General features: G+C 39.7%; 1 protein-coding gene across 1 annotated transcript; it reads left to right on the top strand.

Annotated features, from left to right (window-relative positions):
* The first annotated feature begins 17601 nt into the window (after window positions 1-17601).
* Window positions 17602-18509, top strand: LOC122048905 (zinc finger BED domain-containing protein DAYSLEEPER-like). The gene is made up of 3 exons (XM_042610419.1): window positions 17602-17864; window positions 17957-18039; window positions 18394-18509. The coding sequence occupies exons 1-3, from the start codon at window positions 17602-17604 to the stop codon at window positions 18507-18509; spliced, it is 462 nt and encodes a 153-aa protein (XP_042466353.1).
* The last annotated feature ends 1519 nt before the right edge of the window (window positions 18510-20028 follow it).

Genomic DNA, 20028 nt, shown 5'->3' with positions numbered 1-20028 from the left:
CTTCTATTCGGCAGTTCAATCAGTTTCGAATTTGATCGACCACTCTTTATTAATTAACTACTAACTAATTAAGAGGGATTATGGCAAATTGGGTTGCAAGCATATCGAAATCTAATTCGAGAACAAGAGCATCAATTCATAACTGCACTTCAATTCATGGGTTGCAAACAGTTACTGATTAACCCAGACAGATAAGGGCAATGCATGAACTTTAAATTCTTGCAGAAAAGGACATCTAAATCTAATTGATGAACAAGAGTATTCATTTCGTCCCCATCTATTGTTCCAAGGGAACCTTCATTTGTCTCACTACTGTTGAGTACCAATGTCCATTCGTGCTATTTTACGACTGCCCTTGTTTTGTTATTTTTTTAAAGATAGAAAAGATGGAATGAAAGAAATTCTTATTATTTTTTTAAGACAACACTATGCAATGTTGGTTAACTAAACGAATATATATTTAATTACTGATTTTTTTTTTTAGAAGAAGAAGGTGAACAAGATCCACCCTGGATATGCATTTAACTAAGCAAAGAATGCCAATTCAATGTTCAGTAGCAACGTTTTGTTGGAACAGCTGAGAAAAATTACATCTTTATCAAAGAATATAAGAATACAATCTATCAAAATTTTACAATGCTCTCAAAAGACACTAAAAATGTTTACCTGGTTACTATATATAACATCCCTTGTATAAATCAGGTGCCTTCCAACAATGAGAAATGATATTAGCAAATAATTAAGAGCAAACAGTTTTTACTCTTTAATTATTTCAAATTCGATTAATTGAATTAACAGTTCAATACAGTTATTAGATTCCAATTGATCTCAAAAAGCTCGTTCGGTTTCCATTGCTATCGGCGGCTAAAACGTGGTGACGCTACACGAAAGCCACAAGGGAGGCTTCTAGGGCCGTCCCTATTAGTAGGTAAAAAAACGACTCCGGCCCATTTTCTTGAGACCCATAATTTAAAAAAAAAATAACCTATTATATATTATACAGTAATATAAATGATGTAATATAATCCCCGTACTCTAATCTTTCTCACAAATCCAACGAAGAAGTCTGTTTCTCGTTTTTTTTTTCCCTTTTCAGTGGCCGGAAGGTTTGATTTAAGAGGGTAATCAAAGTTGCTCAACTATTGGCGAAAAATAACTTAGCATTTTGAGGAAATTGTTATAAGCTTGACGTTGAAAACAATGATTTATTCTTTTAAATGATTTAGGTAGTTACAAAGTTTGATCCAGTAATATAATAACACCCCCATTAAATTAAAGACCATGAGACTTATACTACATATCTCAATTGCAGAATTCAAAATGAGTTGATACATATATATTAGAGAGTAAGAAAAAAAATATAATACTTACAATGATTAAACAAATAAAATATTTTTAATCATATCAAATTATACTTCTGATGTGAGTCACAAGGAGCAAATGTCTCCGGAGAAATGGTGTAGCAGCAGAGCACCTTCTCAGTTTTTCAGGTATTTAAGAATCAAGTCTTAGCTTCAGCGAATGAATGGATGAATTTCTCTTAATGGGTGGTTGACTTAAGAACGTTGAACTGATGAGTCGTCCACTACAAGCACTTCTCTATTTATACTGGTAGTCGATGGAAAACTTCCATGGGATCAGGTTAGTCACCCCAGGATTAATTAGCACAAGCTAGATACCTAGTGCTAACTAAAAAAATTAATTAATTTAAAAAAACAAGGAGAAAATGTCCATTGTCATATGAAGTGACACAGTGTAAGCTATTGAATCCGTTAATTCACACATGAATTTCGGAAGTGATCTTCTACAACCTGTTAATTTAATATCGGAAGTGATCTTCTACAACCAGTTAATTTGAAGAGGTATACAAGAAATAGGAAAAACTTGATGTTCCCAAGAAGGAGACAATAGCTAGAAATAGTATTAATCAAAGTTGTCTTAAAACAATTAATCATTGGTTTAAATAAACCCAATACCCTAGTTTTCAAAAGACAAAAATACTATGAAAAGCCTAAAATTGAAAATTATCAAAAATAGTAAAAAGAATGTTCGGAGTCTCTGAAAAAATCCTAAACAATATTTTTTAATCCAAAAGTTGATGGATTATGGGTTCTACCTGATAATAAATCTAGATTTCTAAAAGAGCTATAATTCAAAAAACTATGTCTTATTCTGATATCCGAGTTAAAAGTTATGACTTTTAGAAATTCTGTCATTCCCGCTTCACAAGTTTAGATGATTCAGAAAGTTCCGCAAAAGTAGAAGAATATTGGATGCAATTTTTAGAGGTTGATGATACTTTATGACTTGAGCTTTTTATTCATCTTAAAATGATTTAGTCAAATTTGGGCTTGATATTGATGATATTAGAAGTCAAGGATATGATAATGAATTTAATATGAAAGAAAGACGATGTACAAAAAATATTACTTGAAATGAATATAAGAGCTTTTTTATACTCTTTGTGGCTGTCATAATCTTTATTTAGCTTTATGTGATATGATGAATTGTTGTCCTAAGGCTATGTTATTTTTGGGAGTGATATAATCGATCTATTCATTGTTCTCCTCTTATACTGAGCGATAGAAGATTTTCAAAGATCATGTGAAGGGTTTGCCAATTAAGTCATTATTACAAGCATGTGCGGAAAGTCATGCTAAGAGTGTTGAACCCATAAAGGAGCAAACTGCATAAATAAAAGATGTTTTGTGTGACTTAGCAAATGATAGCAAAGATCATAAAATGAAGAGGGAAGCTGAGTCCTTAGCATTATATGAACTTGAAAATTTTGAATTATTACTTTGTGTGGTCATTTGGAAGAAGTTATTACATGCTATCAATATTATACGCAAATTTATTCAATCTGAAGATATGAATATTGATATTGCTATCAAATTTTTTTAAGGAATTAATTAATTTATAGAAAAATTTAGAGAAGATGGTTATAATAAGGTCATGGTTAAAGCTAAAGAAATAACATGTAAGATGAGCATTGAAGCTACATTTCTAGAAAAATGTATTATTCGAAAAAAGAAACAATTTGGTGAAAGTAAGAGTGAAGAAGTGACATAGTTTGCCGTAGAATCTTTTCGAATCAACTACTTTCTCTTTATAATTGATCAAGCTTGTTCTTCTATAAAAACTCGACTTAAATAGTTTCAAAAATATGAAGAAACATTTATTTATTTTTTCAATCTAGAGATGTTACAATGTGTAGATAATGAAGCTTGTTGAGTTCTTACAAAAAGAGTAGTCCAGTGCATGAAATTCCCGCTAATGCAAGATCGCAAGGAAGGATTTATTGTGCGCATCCTTACCTACTTTACAAGAGGTTGTTTTTGAGACTCGAACTTATAACTTTTAAGTCACACAATATCAAATTTATTGTTGAGGTCGTGAAAGAATTTTAAGAATTCTCTAATTGATAAGGGTTGTTATAATATCAATGGAGATGATATATTTTTCATCTGGCATCTGGTATGAAGACCTGGTGGGTTGAAGCTAGTCAACCGACTACAAGTTGGTAAGTGGAGGTAAGTCACTGGATGAGAGTGACTAAGTGAGGACACGTCCTGATTGAGGGATAGTAAGCGTCGGTCCAGGTTAGGTCCCTTTTGGATCCCTAATATGAGACCTTGACTAGTTCTTGGTTCTGAGAGGACATGAACTAACTACTATTCAGTATTATTGTGCTAACACTTGTCTTGCAAGTTATTATTTGGTTTATTGGACTAACACAACTTGTAGGGCAAAAGGAGCAAAACGCCTTCGGATGAACAGTACCCGAAAGTGTCTTCAAGCATTGGAAGGTGCCTTGACACTGTTTATGGAAGATACCTTCAATGGCATGGAAGGCGCCTTACAAGAGATAAATTTTGGACCTCGTCACAGATAAAGTGCAACGAAGTCGGGATTAGATTTCTCACATTGAAAGTGCCTCCAATGCTTATGGAAGACACCTTCCATGCCCTTTATAAGGTAGTCTTGACCAAGCTTCAACATATAACTCATATACAAGCTTCTATGCGTCCGATTGAGGTTCTGACTACTCTGGCCTACTACTGTGACTCTGCAACGATGTTGTTACACCCGACTACTACCGAGGAACCGACTGACACCGAGCCTAAGCTAACAATCTTTGAAGGATGTTGGATAACGAACTAAAATTTGTGTACTTAATTACTCGGAATAGGACAAGTGCAGGGTGTTGCACTTGTTCTGTCTTTCTATGTACTCGATCCTTTTTCTGGAGGTACCGAAAAATGTATTTTAGTGGATTATCCATCGATAGGTTTGCGGGACCTAGATCTTGGAGTAGGAGTCGCCGAAGGCTCCAAACCAAGTAAACAGACCATGTCTGTTTTTGTTTTCTTTCTTACTTAATTTCCACTGTGCGTACTTTGGTTTCAAAATCAAAAAGATAAATTTTTAAAACCATGTGATTAACCGCCCTCTCATATGTGTCTCGATCTAACAAGTGGTATTAGAGCAGGTTCTGCTTTGAATTGGTGTAACCACCAATCAAACTAGGGAGAGTTTTTTTTTTGGGGGGTTTTAGTTTTTTGTACTCTATTTGAATCGGTAAAAGTTTACCTCTTTAAATGAATTCTTTCTCGTTCGATTTTTAACTTGAAGTTAGTGCAACATCACTGGAGTTCTTCAATATTTTTTTTTCTTATTTCTCAAACTCTGCTAATCTAAGACCAAGTCTTGATATCCTCTTTTAGTTTCCTTTTTCAGTACTTAATGGCCCAACTTGAAGGATACAACACCGCCCATCCTCCCCTTTTCAAAGGAGATGACTTCCCCTACTAGAAGAGGCGAATGAAAGTTTACCTAAAGACTAATTTTGACTAGTAGTTCAGCGCCACCAAAGGATATACATAAGGTGCTAGTCGACCACAACACTGGAATTCCAATAAACCCAAAAAATTGAAATTCGGAAATGAAGAAGAAGACCCAGATCAACTTCAAGGTCCTCAACACAATCCAGTGCAGGTTAACAAAGGAGATGCTGTCACGCCCCAGAGGAGTCTCTGTCCGAAGAAATTTCGGCAGCATCTCCCCTGTACGGCGGACAATCTGAAACTTTTCTACAAGCACTATATACCTCAGCCACATGCGGCTGGAATAATAACAATAAAAGAAAACAAACACCACGCAGTTAATATCAATTCAGCCTCTGGTTGACACAACCACGCAGTTAAAAATAAAGCAGCCCACTCGGTTGTACCAAAACCAAAACACAAAACTGCTAGCCGGCTAGACTTACACAACCAACAACAAATACGAAATACCACATAACAACATCAACACTCCAAAAATAAAACCGGAGTACAGAGCTAACAATCTGATATATAAAAACAAAACAAAACATACGTGAAACCGATAAGTCTTCTAATGTGACGTGGGGACCAGCAGACAGGATGCTCCAAGCGACACCATAAATAACCTGGTACCTGAAAAAGATAGTGTCAACGGGGGTGAGTTCAACAACTCAGCGAATACCAATGGACATGAGTAGTAAGATATATCTAACAGCAACCAACATGGAATACAGCTTCCTAATCATATATATAGGGAATATGCAAAACTGAAAGGTAACTGAGGAAGCTGTACTCACCAGGAACTCCTATCCAGACAAAAGGGTCGTCAAACCGAAAGTGTCAATAATCCTGTATGCAGGTCAAAGGTATGCATCCAACCAAAATGCAGCAACCAAATGCAGCAATCACAATAATATAAATACATCAATGCATATGATGCTAATGATGCGTCCTGGTCACCCCTGACGCCAGTCAGTCATCTCACACACAAATGGTGAGACCGAGTGGGTAGGGTGACAACGTGCACTCTGTCGTCACTACTCGATGAGTGACCGAGTGGACGGGATCTTTCGAGTACTCCTGTCTGTGACCCCAAATCATAAATGGGGAGCTCAATGCTCTCAACTCCGTACACGATGACGGGAGGATATCTCTGCCGGCTACCGAGTCTCCGACCAACGGAGCCAACAGAGTCCACCGTCACGGCTACTACGCTACACTACATGCCGGTGAGCCAAGCAGAGGAACTGTCACGGCTACCACGCTAAGTCATATGACCAACGGAGCCAAACAGCAGAACCGCCACACACCTGCCTGATATACCACTAAACCATGAGTGGGGGGTGTGTGCAGTACATGTAACTGGCGATGGGCTCAACCATAGTGGAGCCGACAATCGCACAGCATGCAATCATGATGCATGTCACTATGCATAACAAAAACTGATCAACAAACCATATCCATATATACAAAATGGGTACTGTAAAAGCGATGGTCACATACCAAAATCTATAGTACACAGGTCAGATAGAATATCAAAAACCTATGTCCTGAACATAATACGTATGGAATATCCTGATCAGCATAGAAAAATCCATATATACATAATATGGGTACCACAGTATCAGTAGGTCAATCCACGGATCTAGGGCATACAGGTCCTCTATGGTATATCAACCTAGATCCTAAACATATCTCCTTCCATAACACATGTACCAACAATATGCACATATCAAGAATCAAGGTCTAGGTACACGAATCATATATGATATACAAATAGAGGTACACAAGCCAGTCATGGTATAAAACCTAAGTATCAGACAGTCTCAATACACATGACTGAAACCAAAAGTCCAGAACCTAGTCCTAACCTCAGTAAAACATGGTATGTCACTTATTCTAGACACTAAGATACTCATGGTAATACAGTACTCATGGCAATAAATCACATGATATAAGCACGGATACGTCACAGGCGATAAACCTAACATGCTATGGATATCAAACAGTGACATACCAAAGACAAACATGTTCATTGCTTGTAGTTATAAAATACTATGCATATCCAAAGACAATATCATAAAAGATAAGTCAAGAGGTACCCGCCTCCGATATAGATCGAATCGAACCAATCCGATGTCGAGACGCCCGTCTCGAATCACAGTCCTGTAACAACACGATATACAAATTTAGCTAATTACATATTTCTTAATTAGATAAATCAAATTCCCGAGAAGCTAACCTAAATCCAAATCCAATTTTAAACCTTAATTGGATCATCAACTCCTCAATCATTTCATAACTAGTTCATACAAATTAGAACTTGCAACAATTATAATCCCTCACAACAACGTAATCACATAACCTAGATTACATCATGATCTATAACAAAAATCAAAACTCTATTCCTTACCTCAACACCAAAGTCTCTTCTGTTGGTCCACAACAGGTGGTTCCTGTCGGAATAAGGGCAGCCGCTAAAACAAAATGCACCATCGTCGCAATAAATCTGTAATTAGAAACCATAATCCGTAGTTAGCATAGCCTTCCACCCAACCCAAGTATTGCTCACAGCATGACAAGAACCAGAGTACCAAATTTGAAAACACAAACCTTAAGCCTTCACCTTCAACCCTTCTGCCGGATGCACTTACTGTTGGCGTCGGGCTCTATGGCCGGCGGCTCTGAAGAGGGGCAGCAACCAGGAACTAGGGCACGGAAGGAAGGTGGCAGTTGTGCTGCCAAATCACAGCAGAGGGGCTAGGACAAATACGGCGTCGGCTGTGCCAGGAGGTGTCAGCGTTAGGGCACGGCACAGTAGACCCCAAACCAGCAACGAATCTAGGACACGGTTAAGAAAAGGATAGATCGGTGGCGGGGTCTCGGATGCCGGCACAGGTGCGTCGGTAGTGGATCGGCACCGCTCCGTTCACCTCTGGTGGTGGCAGTGCTTGGTGCGGCTCGGAAAAGAGAAGAAGAAGAGTCCGACGCTAGGGATGAGGAGCGGCTCGGTCGGCGGTGGCTCGTGCTCGCCGGCGCCTGGGCAAGGACAGAGGAGAAGGAAGAATCCGCGCCTGCATCGGCAAGAGGAGAGGAGAGGAACCGCTCGCGTGCGGTTTGGGGAGAAAAGGGGGGAGAAACGGCGTCGAGTAAAGGGGAGAGGAAATAAGGAAAATAAAAAGGAAAATAAAATATTTCCTCATTAAATTGGGGTAGCCTAAACAGGCTTTCTGGGGCTCCATTTTTATCCCCGTTAACTCGTCCGTACGAACTCCGAAAAATTCCCGAAAAATCTCCAAAAATCCCGGAAAATTCCCTTATTAATATTCGCCTATTTTCGGTATTTTACATTCTCCCTCTCTAATAAAAATTTGGTCCCCAAATTTCGGTATCTACCATCAGCAACTACTAACAACAGGTAAAGCGTATAAAATGCTGAACGGTAAATTAAACCACATATCTCTAATGAAAAATGGGGTATCAAGCTCGGATTGTATCCTCGAGCTCCCATGTAACCTCCTCGTCCAAATGATACTGTCATCCGACTTTAACCAGTCGGATAGTCTTGTTTCGCAACTGACGCTCTTTCCGGTCTAGAATCCGTACCGGAACCTCCTCATAGGTGACGTCAGGCTGAATAGGAACTGAGATATCTGCCAACAAATCTGTCGAGTCGGATATATACCACACATGGAATACATCGTGAACACCTGACAGGAACGATGGTAGTATCAGACGATAAGCTACCCCTCCAATCCTCTCCAAGATCTGGAAAGGTCCAATGTATCGCGGAGCTGGCTTACCTCCAAGGTCAATCCCTTCACCCCTTTCGTGGGTGAGACTCGCAGAAATACCTGGTCGCAAATGGAGAACTCTAAGAGTCTCCGACTCCGGTCAACATAACACTTCTGGCAGTCCTGTGCCTCTGACACTCTCTGTCTAATAGTACGGACCAACTCTGCCTCATGTTGAGCTCTATAAGATCCCAACAATATGGCCTCCCCAACCTCATCCCTGAGGGTGGATGTCCGACATGGCCTACCATACAACGCTTCTAACGGTGTCATCTGGACAATCAAATGCAAATCGTTGTTGTAGGCGAATTCTACCAATGGCAAATGGTCCTCCCAACTGCCTTCAAAATCCAATACACAATACTTCAGCAAGTCCTCTAGAGTCTGAATAGTCCGCTATGACTATCCATCTGTCTGAGGATGATAAACCGTACTGAAACAGAGCTGCGTGCCCAAAGCCTGCTGCAGACTCTGTCAAAAACGAGACGTGAACCGGGGTCTCTATCCGAAATAATAATCAACGGGACACCACGTGATCTGATGATCTCCCGGCAAAATAGATCTACCAATCGATCCAGAAAATCTGTCCTCCGATTAGCTAAAACGTGCGCGGATTTGGTTAATTGATCAACGATTACCCAAATCGCGTCTTGGTCTCGTCATGTCCTCGACAAACTCACCACAAAGTCCATGGTAATGGGTTCCCATTTCCACTCAAGAGTAGGAATCCGCCGAAATAATCCGGCAGGTCTCTAGTGCTCAGCCTTCACCTGTTGACAGACAAGACATCTAGCTAAAAATTCCGCGATGTCTTTCTTCATACCGTTCCACCAGTAGGAACACCTCAAATCTCGATACATGCGGGTCACGTCTGGGTAGATCGCAAATCTAGAGCAATGAGCTTCCCAAAGTAGCTCCTGTAAGACCGGATGAGACTGAGGTACACATAATCAGTCTCGGATGTATATAATATCCTCCTCGTCTCGTGTGAACTAGGTCTGCTGCCCGGAAACTATCTGGCTGCAAATAACCCGCAAATACAGCCTAGGGCTCTCGGATCCTCATCCTGATCGACGACTGAGCAACCATGGTAATCAGTCTGTGACCACAACTCGGTGGCAAGCCAAAGTCACTCTAGACTTCTAGCTAAGCGCGTCAACAACCACATTAGCTTTTCCTAGGTGATAGCTAATGGTACAATCAAAATCCTTCAGGAACTCCATCCATCTCCTCTGTCGGAGATTAGGTTCCTTCTAAGTAAAACAGATATTTGAGACTCTTATGGTCAGTGAGAATCTCAAATGTAACGTCATATAAATAATGTCGCCAAATCTTCAAGGCAAAAATAATGGAGACTAGCTCCAAATCATGTACTAGGTAGTTCTTCTCATGTTTCTTCAACCGACGAGAAGCATAGGAGACTACTCTATCGTGCTGCATCAAAACAGCGTCCAAACCCTGAATAGATGCGTCGGTATAGAGGACAAATCCGTCCTCCCCAGAAGATAAAATCCAAAAATCGAAACCGACACTAGTCTCCGCTTCAACTCCTAGAAGCTGGTCTTGCAATCCTCAGTCCAAGTAAACTTCACGCCTTTCATGGTCATGCGTGAAAGTAGCATAGCTATGCGGAAGAAACCCACGACGAAAGATCTATAATATCCTGCGAGTCACAAAACACTGCGGATCTCCTACACTGATTTCGACTGTTCCCAACGGTAACAACCTCTATCTCCTGTGGAACCACGGTACACTCCTACTGATGACCGTGTGTCTGAAACATCATCCCAAAAGATAATCCAAATCAGCACTACTGATAATCACATATAGATATTCTCATCGAATCATCTCTATATATATGCAAAGGTGGTGCACGTGACTCACCTCGGATCCAAAATAGATCACCACATCGTCAACAAAGACAATGGAAACCAATCTAAACATCCTAGGAATACCCAGATCATCGAGTCCATGATAACATCTAGGCGCTGTAAGCCCTAATGATAAAACCAAAATACATAATGTCCGTATCACAGACATTCTTAACCATAAGATCCTCAACAATAAACAGATCTAATCACCAACGATATATAATCACCAAAGAATAGAACCTCCAGTGTGAGAGCAATGCTCTATCACACGAAATACCACATATGTGGGAGCAGCGCTCTACCACAAACAATCCGTAATATGTGGAAGCAACGCTCCACCACAAACAAACAATAATATGTGGGAGTTACACTCCACCACAAACGATCCATAACCTGTGGGAGCAACGCTCCATCATAAACAATTCATAAGTGTCCAAGGCACCTAACTATCCAGCTAGAGTCTGAACGAGATCTCTCTACCACCAATCACTGTGGGTAGCCTAGGGTATAACAACCCAGTAAGCAGATCAAATCTATAGTCAACTCTATCCATATCGTAGTGGGTCACCCGCTGATAAGAAAATAGGTTGACAAGGTAGTCCAACAAATGACATAATGCAGACACTCCACATCCTGCATTCAATATAAGTAGAATCCTCATGATACTACCAACAATACACCTGGCACACGTGCACACACAACATAGGTATAATCGACATAATCCTCAAATTATTGTACACTAAACATATACACAACTCAGGTATATTCAGTATAATACCTCCAACATCACATACCGTACACGTGTGCTTAAATCAACGTAGGTATAATCGACAATATACCTCCAATAATACTCACCCCATATATATACATACACCTTGAGTATGATCAACATAATACTTCCAATAAAGTCTAATTGACACAAGTGTATCCACAAATCAAATATAATCAACAAGATACCTCGAATATTACATCCAACACATCTGCATCTAACATAACACCGATTTAATCAACATGATACCTTCCATAATACAATCAGCATAAGCTCAATGATGCAATCGGTCAGTCTACCACAGGACTCCTACAACACACAATAATCATATCTACACACCACATAAATATGCATAATCAACATATTTTAAATCCAATATACCACACAAATCCTACGTCACCTTCTAAGTTATCCTACAAGGTACTTACAGTCTAAATTTAAAGTACCCATGGAATAAGACACATCGATCCTCTATCGACTGACCAAACCAACAATAGTATTTGGCTAATTCAGTCCTTTCATACGTCAGTATAAGCTAGGTACTCGGTGTGCTCAAGATACATAACTTGGCACAAAATAACCCAAGATTCAAACATCTAAAAGTAAGGTAGGTCAATCCCCTACTGATCGAATCAACCAAAACAAATGAATCGGTCATTGACTATTTAAATTTAACGAATGTACACAAGTCATCCGCAAGCAATTAAGGTAAATCGATCTACGACTACCCAAGTCGACAGCGTAAATCAGTCTTCTATTGACCAATCTAACCAGAGTAAATCAATCATTTACTGACGAAACTAACTAAAGTATATCAGTACACTACTGGCTGAGTCAACAAAAATATGTACTTACTAGTCATTACCTAGCACCTAGCTAATAACAACAGAGACTGGTATGTGTCTCCAACCTCTAATCAACTAGTAGTAACAGAAGCTTAAACTACTGGTGATATGATATGGAAAATCACCAAAGACTGTAATACTTAATCTCTATTAAGGTCGGTAAAGATTAGTGGCTATCCCATCACATATAATACGTGCTACATCAACCAGACAGATACTAATAAAGAATGCTAATACAGATGATAAACTGTAATATAGGGCATTTACTAACAGAGAGGTAGGACAACAGTATATACCAACATACCTCCTATAGCTTGGAGATGTCCTGCTGCTGCCAGGTCCCAAAACCCGAAAAGTCACATCGAGAAGACCAAAACAGAAAATCCGAAACACCGGGAAAATAAGACTCGTAAGCCGATCTCTGATATCAAATAAATTGATATCAGATAAATCTCAAAAATCCAAAACACATAGCAAGTATCGTATACCTGCTCTGATACCACTAAATTGTCACGCCCCAAAGGAGTCTCTGTCCGAAGAAATTTCGGCAGCATCTCCCCTGTACGGCGGACAATCTGAAACTTTTCTACAAGCACTATATACCTCAGCCACATGCGGCTGGAATAATAACAATAAAAGAAAACAAACACCACGCAGTTAATATCAATTCAGCCTCTGGCTGACACAACCACGCAGTTAAAAATAAAGCAGCCCACTCGGTTGTACCAAAACCAAAACACAAAACTGCTAGCCGGCTAGGCTTACACAACCAACAACAAATACGAAATACCACATAACAACATCAACACTCCAAAAATAAAACCGGAGTACAGAGCTAACAATCTGATACATAAAAACAAAACAAAACATACGTGAAACCGATAAGTCTTCTAATGTGACGTGGGGACCAGCAGACAGGATGCTCCAAGCGACACCATAAATAACCTGGTACCTGAAAAAGATAGTGTCAACGGGGGTGAGTTCAACAACTCAGCGAATACCAATGGACATGAGTAGTAAGATATATCTAACAGCAACCAACATGGAATACAACTTCCTAATCATATATAGGGAATATGCAAAACTGAAAGGTAACTGAGGAAGCTGTACTCACCAGGAACTCCTATCCAGACAAAAGGGTCGTCAAACCGAAAGTGTCAATAATCCTGTATGCAGGTCAAAGGTATGCATCCAACCAAAATGCAGCAACCAAATGCAGCAATCACAATAATATAAATACATCAATGCATATGATGCTAATGATGCGTCCTGGTCACCCCTGACGCCAGTCAGTCATCTCACACACAAATGGTGAGACCGAGTGGGTAGGGCTGTGACAACCGTGCACTCTGTCGTCACTACTCCTGATGAGTGACCGAGTGGACGGGATGCTGTCGGAGTACTCCTGTCCTGTGACCCCAAATCATAAATGGGGGAGCTCAATGCTCTCAACTCCCGGTACACGATGACGGGGAGGATATCTCTGCCGGCTACCACGCTGAGTCTCCTGACCAACGGAGCCAAACAGAGTCCACCGTCTGCCGGCTACTACGCTGCTACACTACATGCCAGCGGAGCCAAACAGAGCGGAACTGACTGCCGGCTACCACGCTGGGTCATATGACCAACGGAGCCAAACAGCAGAACCGCCACACACCTGCCTGATATACCACTAAACCATGAGTGGGGGGGTACATGTAACTGGCGATGGGCTCAACCATAGTGGAGCCGACAATCGCACAGCATGCAATCATGATGCATGTCACTATGCATAACAAAAACTGATCAACATAACCATATCCATATATACAAAATGGGTACTGTAAAAGCGATGGTCACATACCAAAATCTATAGTACACAGGTCAGATAGAATATCAAAAACCTATGTCCTGAACATAATAAGTATGGAATATCCTGATCAGCATAGAAAAATCCATATATACATAATATGGGTACCACAGTATCAGTAGGTCAATCCACGGATCTAGGGCATACAGGTCCTCTATGGTATATCAACCTAGATCCTAAACATATCTCCTTCCATAACACATGTACCAACAATATGCACATATCAAGAATCAAGGTCTAGGTACACGAATCATATATGATATACAAATAGAGGTACACAAGCCAGTCATGGTATAAAACCTAAGTATTAGACAGTCTCAATACACATGACTGAAACCAAAAGTCCAGAACCTAGTCCTAACCTCAGTAAAACATGGTATGTCACTTATTCTAGACACTAAGATACTCATGGTAATACAGTACTCATGGCAATAAATCACATGATATAAGCACGGATACGTCACAGGCGATAAACCTAACATGCTATGGATATCAAACAGTGACATACCAAAGACAAACATGTTCATTGCTTGTAGTTATAAAATACTATGCATATCCAAAGACAATATCATAAAAGATAAGTCAAGAGGTACCCGCCTCCGATATAGATCGAATCGAACCAATCCGATGTCGAGACGCCCGTCTCGAATCACAGTCCTGTAACAACACGATATACAAATTTAGCTAATTACATATTTCTTAATTAGATAAATCGAATTCCCGAGAAGCTAACCTAAATCCAAATCCAATTTTAAACCTTAATTGGATCATCAACTCCTCAATCATTTCATAACTAGTTCATACAAATTAGAACTTGCAACAATTATAATCCCTCACAACAACGTAATCACATAACCTAGATTACATCATGATCTGTAACAAAAATCAAAACTCTATTCCTTACCTCAACACCAAAGTCTCTTCTGTTGGTCCACAACAGGTGGTTCCTGTCAGAATAAGGGCAGCCGCTAAAACAAAATACACCATCGTCGCAATAAATCTATAATTAGAAACCATAATCCGTAGTTAGCATAGCCTTCCACCCAACCCAAGTATTGCTCACAGCATGACAAGAACCAGAGTACCAAATTTGAAAACACAAACCTTAAGCCTTCACCTTCAACCCTTCTGCCGGATGCACTTACTGTTGGCGTCGGGCTCTATGGCCGGCGGCTCTGAAGAGGGGCAGCAACCAAGAACTAGGGCACGGAAGGAAGGTGGCAGTTGTGCTGCCAAATCACTGTAGAGGGGCTAGGACAAATACGGCGTCGGCTGTGCCAGGAGGTGTCAGCGTTAGGGCACGGCACAGTAGACCCCAAACCAGCAACGAATCTAGGACACGGTTAAGAAAAGGATAGATCGGTGGCGGGGTCTCGGATGCCGGCACAGGTGCGTCGGTAGTGGATCGGCACCGCTCCGTTCACCTCTGGTGGTGGCAGTGCTTGGTGCGGCTCGGAAAAGAGAAGAAGAAGAGTCCGGCGCTAGGGATGAGGAGCGGCTCGGTCGGCGGTGGCTCGTGCTCGCCGGCGCCTGGGCAAGGACAGAGGAGAAGGAAGAATCCGCGCCTGCATCGGCAAGAGGAGAGGAGAGGAACCGCTCGCGTGAGGTTTGGGGAGAAAAGGGGGGAGAAATGGCGTCGAGTAAAGGGGAGAGGAAATAAGGAAAATAAAAAGGAAAATAAAATATTTCCTCATTAAATTGGGGTAGCCTAAACAGGCTTTCTGGGGCTCCATTTTTATCCCCGTTAACTCGTCCGTACGAACTCCGAAAAATTCCCGAAAAATCTCCAAAAATCCCAGAAAATTTCCTTATTAATATTCGCCTATTTTCGGTATTTTACATATGCTAAACCGCGTCGTCCCACACGAAAATGCAAAGGAGCTATGGAATAAGCTCATAGAACTGCACGAGGGAACCAGCGACGTAAAGGTAACTAAAAGAGATTTATTTTTAAATAAGTTATTTAACATAAAAATGCAGGAAGGAGAATCCGCCAGTCAGCTGCATGTGAGGATAAAAGATATCCTCAGTGAGTTCCACATAATCGGCCTAGGGGTGGCAATTTTTCCCATGGGTTCGGGGCCCCGTGGGGAAAACCTCGGGGACAGATTTGGGGAGTTAATTTGGGTATGAGTTCACGTTTGGGGATTTTTAAAATCCCCGAAATTAAACCGAGGCGGGTATGGGTATGCTATCCCCATCTTAAACCCGCCCCGGTTTTAATAATAATAATAATAATAATAATAATAATAATAATAATAATATAAGTGAGATAAAAATAAAATCCCTAATTCCTAAACAGTAAACCCTACGCCATTCACCCATTCAACATTTCGACGCCGCCATCCCTTCGTCGCGTCAATCTCTGCTAACGCCGCTCCCTTCATCGTGTCGATCTCCGCCGATGTCGCTTCCTTCGATGTGGCAATGCCTTCGGCCTCTCTAGTCTCCCGTCATCGTTGATCGCTCCCTACCTCCTGTCCAAGTTTGATCTTTGCTCTAGTTTCCCGTCAACGTCGTCAGCCTACACATCCTCCGATCCTTGTATACCATCAACACTTGCTCCCATCGTCAGTGAGGTGAGCCATATTTCAAGTTTTTGTCATCAACACTTGCTAGCCAAAGTCGTTAGAATCATTGTTCTCACCTCGATGCACATGCTCTTTCAGATGGAAAGGAGAATCTAACAAGATTTTCCTTCTTCCCATCTTGATCAAGGGCGAAACCAGGTCTCATTGCTGAATGTTTCAACAAATTAAGCAGTTAATGGCTTTGCTCTGTTAGAGGAATCACTGTTGCTAATCAAATCATCAATCCATGTTGCTTTGGCATAAAAACATGATGTTGATGGTTATGCTAAACTTTATTTATTCAAAATTTTAGTAGCTCAACCACTTTCACAGCTAGGAACGCAAACAAGCCTGGCAGAGGTAGTGAACTAGTGATGTCTTTTTTTCTCTTTTACTTGTCTGATAAAAGAAGACAATTAATTCAGGATATATACTCTCTGACAGATTAAGATTATGCTTCTTTTATAATGATTAAGGATGCCAATCAATTAAGAAGACTTTTCTTTAAAAGTATGTTCCTAAAAAAAACTCATATATAACATTACTTTGTTTTGTTAATGTAGGGATTATGTGGATGAGTAGAATATGATTTTTTGATATTATGATATATCCTTTTAGATGGAAATTAATGATAACGAGGTTGAGGGTGCTATGCAAACTACTCTAACTGTGGGAAGTGAAGTTCATGCAGCGACTGAATTGCATTCGCAAAATGAGAGTGTTCCAATCGAGGCAAACGAAGCAACTCTAAATAACACTTTAGATGTTGAAATTTTGGGTACAAATGGTGAAAAGAACAGAAAATTTAGATCTATTGCATGGGATCATTTCGAGAAAAAATTAATTGAAGGAAAATGGAAAGCGGTCTGCAATGATTGTAAGAAGACCTTAGGTGGTGAGACTAAGAATGGTACCAAGCATATGCTTGCATAAAAAACAAAAGACCATACAACAATCTCTATTGCAACCAACAAAATCCAATGATGGGACAACGCAGCTTGGGACATACCATTTCAACCAAGATCAAGCAAGGGCAGAGCTTGCAAATATATTATATTGCATGAGTACCCGTTATCTATGGTTGATCATGTTGGCTTTAGAAGATACTCTTATGCATTGCAACCAATATTTAAAGTTGTTTCCCGGAACACAATCAAGACTGACATCATGAAGATATTTGAGTATGAAAGAAATAAAACAATGAAATTATTAGACTCAAATGCTAGTCAGATTGCGTTGACAACTGATATGTGGACGGCAACTAATCAAAAAAGAGGATTCATGGCCATCACTTCACACTTCATCGATGTTTCATGGAAATTACAAAGTCAGCTTGTCAGGTAAATTTTTTTCTCTTTAACTTTATACTTGCATTTACCATTAATAGTATTACTATTATCATTACAATGTATTATATTTCTTTTTTTACTAGGTTTATATATGTGTCGTGTCCACATATTGCTGAGGTCCTCAAAAATGCACTTGTTGATTGCCTCTTGGATTGGAACTTGGATCGTAAGTTATCTACTTTAACCGTTGATACTTGCACAACTAATGATGCTATGATTGAGCTTATTCTGGACAAGCTTCCTCCAAGTTCACTTATCTTAGAAGGAAAATTATTTCACATGCGGTGTTGTGCCCATATTTTGAATTTGATTGTGAGGGATGGACTAGAATTAATCAGTGATAGCATTGAAACAATTCGTTATAGTGTCGTATTTTGGACAACCACACCAAAAAGAGATGAAAAATTTATTGAAACAGCTCGACAATTGAAAGTTCCAAGCACAAAGAAACTAGAACTTGATTGCAAAATACGATGAAACTCTACATATTTAATACTTAACACTGCATTGGAATATGAAGCTATGTTTGCTCGTTTGAAACAACGTGAGACTGGTTTGTCTTCTCCTCTACGCTCCCTCACTCGTCTCCTTCTCCTCTCCGCAGACCGCAGTGGTGCTTTCATCTCCTCTCCGTAGTAGCTCGTCTCCTTCCCAGTTCCTTCCCAGAGGTGTGATTGGTAATCTCTTCAATTGATTTTACTAGTTTATTTTCAGTTTAAAGCTAGTTTACTAGTTTACTTGGTACCTCAGGTCTCTCTCTAATCTCAATGCCATTCATGCTGCCTGAGTGCTAATTTCAGTATTGATTTTACTAGTTTATGTTTCATGTTGTTTCAGTTTAAAGTTCGCAGCAACCTCAACTAGCTTGAATCGTGTTTGGTTTAATCAATGTTTTCTTGTTTGTTTTTTTTTGTCACTCAACTAATTATAACAATTTGAATGTCTATTTCAGAACATTTTCTTTCCATTTTGATAAAGTTGATCAAATAGGCAAGTCAGGTTGGACAATAGGATTGTTTGCTAGACTTGTACATACAAACCAAAAGGGTTGGGCAAGCTGAAATGACTAAAAGGTTTGGGGGACTCTGAGACGATAATTATGTGAACAAGAGATTATTGTTTCTTATAACTTTTGCAAGAAGTAGAAAACTTCAGCCATCTGTCGCTACTCTTTTTAAAAGTGGGTTAGACTGTTCAGTTCAACTAGTTCAATTGGGAGAAATAGAAATCCGATTGAGTTTCATATTCAAATTCTAGAATTCAATGAAATAAGATAGGTGAACCGGACAAAGCTAGAAAGGTGAATCAAATGGATCGAGTTGAGGCGACAAACTGACTCTTGTTGCTTTTTGTTTCATGCTTTCTACTCGCTCAGCTAACCTTTTTGATCGAATAGATATTGATGTAGAACAATATTTAGGGAGAAATAATATTATGATTAAATGTAAACTGGTTAGTATTTTTTCTTATGCCATACAAGTAAATAAGATCCATGAACAATACTTCACAATGTTGGAATCGTTGGCATCAGTTGTGCTAGTGTCTGTAGTTGAGGGATCAGAGGGACTCAAATGTAGCATTTAAAGAGACACTTTAAGTTGCATCTATCCATTATTACTAAACATTTGATTAAATTTGGAGCAATGCCCTTCTCAATTTCTGATATGGCAATATGTTTAAGTTGACACAGAAATTTTTTTTATGCGTCTACTGTCTACCACATACAAACTGAAACTTTTCTTCAATAGTTTGGTTGTTGTTTTCCTCCTATTCTTATCTCTATCGCTCTACGACATGCATTCATGAAAATTCTTACCTTTAGCTTTATTAAGATGACTAGGTTCTTACTTGTAGTATTAGGTTAGAATAATTGATTTCTTGTGAAACATACCTACTTTTGACTCCCAGATGGGTACGCCTCGAATATGGCTCGATGTGTGGATATGAACAGGTTAAAGATGTTTGGAATGAAGAGTTATGACTGTTATACATTCATGCAAAGACTTATTCCAGTAACTTTTCATGACTTACTTCCTCAAAATATCTGGCAAGCACTCACAGAATTGAGTCTATATTTTAGAGATTTAACTGCGAGGTGTATTATGATGGATGATATGCTTCGACTAGAAACAGACATTCCTCTCATACTATGTAA

This window comes from Zingiber officinale, chromosome 2B (genome assembly GCF_018446385.1).
Source record: "Zingiber officinale cultivar Zhangliang chromosome 2B, Zo_v1.1, whole genome shotgun sequence".
Classification (NCBI taxonomy): Eukaryota; Viridiplantae; Streptophyta; class Magnoliopsida; order Zingiberales; family Zingiberaceae; genus Zingiber; species Zingiber officinale.
This window is presented reverse-complemented; position numbering and strand designations above follow the sequence as displayed.

Coding starts and splice junctions, on each gene's coding strand:
- LOC122048905 (XM_042610419.1), top strand. CDS start 17,602: ATGGTTGATCATGTTGGCTTTAGAAGATACTCTTATGCATTGCAACCA. Junction 17,865..17,956: donor TTACAAAGTCAGCTTGTCAG/GTAAATTTTTTT, acceptor TTTTTTTACTAG/GTTTATATATGTGTCGTGTC. Junction 18,040..18,393: donor CTTGGATTGGAACTTGGATC/GTAAGTTATCTA, acceptor TGGAATATGAAG/CTATGTTTGCTCGTTTGAAA.